Source organism: Bison bison, unplaced genomic scaffold, assembly GCF_000754665.1.
Source record: "Bison bison bison isolate TAMUID 2011002044 unplaced genomic scaffold, Bison_UMD1.0 scf7180017864185, whole genome shotgun sequence".
In the NCBI taxonomy this organism is placed as follows: domain Eukaryota; kingdom Metazoa; phylum Chordata; class Mammalia; order Artiodactyla; family Bovidae; genus Bison; species Bison bison.
The window spans coordinates 288,407-290,063 of NW_011494757.1; the positions used below are offsets into that span (position 1 = coordinate 288,407).

General features: G+C 58.2%; 1 protein-coding gene across 1 annotated transcript in view; it reads right to left on the reverse strand.

Annotated features, from left to right (window-relative positions):
• Positions 1 to 1,657, reverse strand: part of OSBP (oxysterol binding protein) — a 22,983-nt gene that overhangs the window by 12,909 nt on the left and 8,417 nt on the right. The window contains 3 exon segments of the mRNA XM_010843740.1: positions 685 to 816; positions 998 to 1,052; positions 1,357 to 1,536. Coding sequence (XP_010842042.1) covers positions 685 to 816; positions 998 to 1,052; positions 1,357 to 1,536 — 367 coding nt within the window.

Consider the following 1,657-nt stretch of genomic DNA (forward strand, 5'->3'; position numbering starts at 1 on the left):
AGCATGGGCAGATGCCGCGGGGGGCAAACGGAGGAGCCGGTGCAGACCTGAGGTGGCTCCCTCCGTGGGCACACTGCCTGCACTTCCCTGGGGGGAGGGCAAGGCCCGAGGGAGCTGGGCTCCACTCAGAGCAGGGAGCAGCGAGCAAAGGATTCCCAGGGAAGCGGCGACAGGACGTTTGCAATCCTAAACCCATCCCCTTCTAAAGCACTCTGGACAGACAGGAAGTGGGCCTGATGGGAGGCAGGGACATCCTCCCCCGGAGATGGGCCCGGGCTTCCTGCCTGGAATCAACTGCCCTGCTTTGCGCTCCCCAAGCCTCTGTGCGTGCAGCACTGCCCACCAGACGGTCACAGAAAGCGATGTCCTCTACCTGTCTTCGCGCCTGTCTCTTGAACTACACGGTTTGTGAAAACGGAAACGATGCTGAATTTATCTCTGCACGGCCCCAGCACATCTGGCCTAGGAATCTGCTCATAAATCACTGCTTCTGAACAACGCATCTGATTCTTGCTGATTTGGAAGCATACCAGGAACCTAGCCGAAATCGAGGCCCCTGGTCCTAGGCGATGGTCTATGATAGTACGGATAACACGGGTCACGCCGCAGGCGGCCGTGCGGGAGGGCAGGGCCGTCCCGGCAGCACCCCCGGGCCTGAGGGGCCCCGGCGTGTGAGACCCTCACCGGCATGGGGATCTTGGAGAGCTCTTTGCCGATGCAGTTCTTCATGATGCTCCACAGGTTTAGGCTGTAGTTCGGCTTGTAAGGTATCCGCGTCCGCTTCTCCTTCTTGGTCTCCTCCAGCTGGTGCTTGTACTAAGCGTAAACACAAAGACATTCAGGGACCCGCAGAGAACAGAAAACCCAGGATTTCTAGGCCTCCCTTCCCCCACGCTAAAAAACAAAAAGTCAGTGTCTCCTGTTCCTCTTCGTGCTTTACAAGCACACCCTGGGAACACACTCACTCCGCCCCTGCTCATCACCCCAGGTGAGGTACCTGTTCATCGAGGCTGATGTCACTGCTGGCTCCGCTGATGTTGCTGCCAGTGCGTCTACACGGGCGGGAAACGGGGATGAGAATAAAGATCAGAACTAGACGGTGGTCCTCGCCACGTCTTCACAGAGCAGAACGCTAAGGACACTGCACAAACTTATTCACGAGTGGCCAAGAGACGACAGGTAGAAAAGGGTGCGTAGGAATAAGCGTCTCTGGAGAAGCTGCTCACTAAAGACAGACGCTCTCCCAGGTACTTAGGGCAAAGAGTCCAGGCCTTGGGCAACACCCAGGATATCCCCACTGAAACACGTCCTGCCTTTCATGGCTGGGCCAGGGGAGGGCAGTCAAGCCGGACTCACTTGTGGCCCAAGTTCTCGGGCACAGTGATGATCTCAGGGGCATCAAAAAACTCGTTCTCGTCGTCTTCATCACTCAGGTCTCCTTTGCCAGAGCAGGACTGATCTGCCGGGAGGGGGACAAGCCGCGTTCGTTCACTTTGCTACATTTATTGAAACCTGGCAGGCAGACCTTCTAAACACGAACCACACACGGGAACAAGGGCAGCAGGAGACACACAGGGCTGGATCCCAGCTCGCGTGAGACCCGGGGCTGCTCTGTCCGCCTTGCGAGGCCCCTGGCCGCTCGGACGCCCCCCGCCCC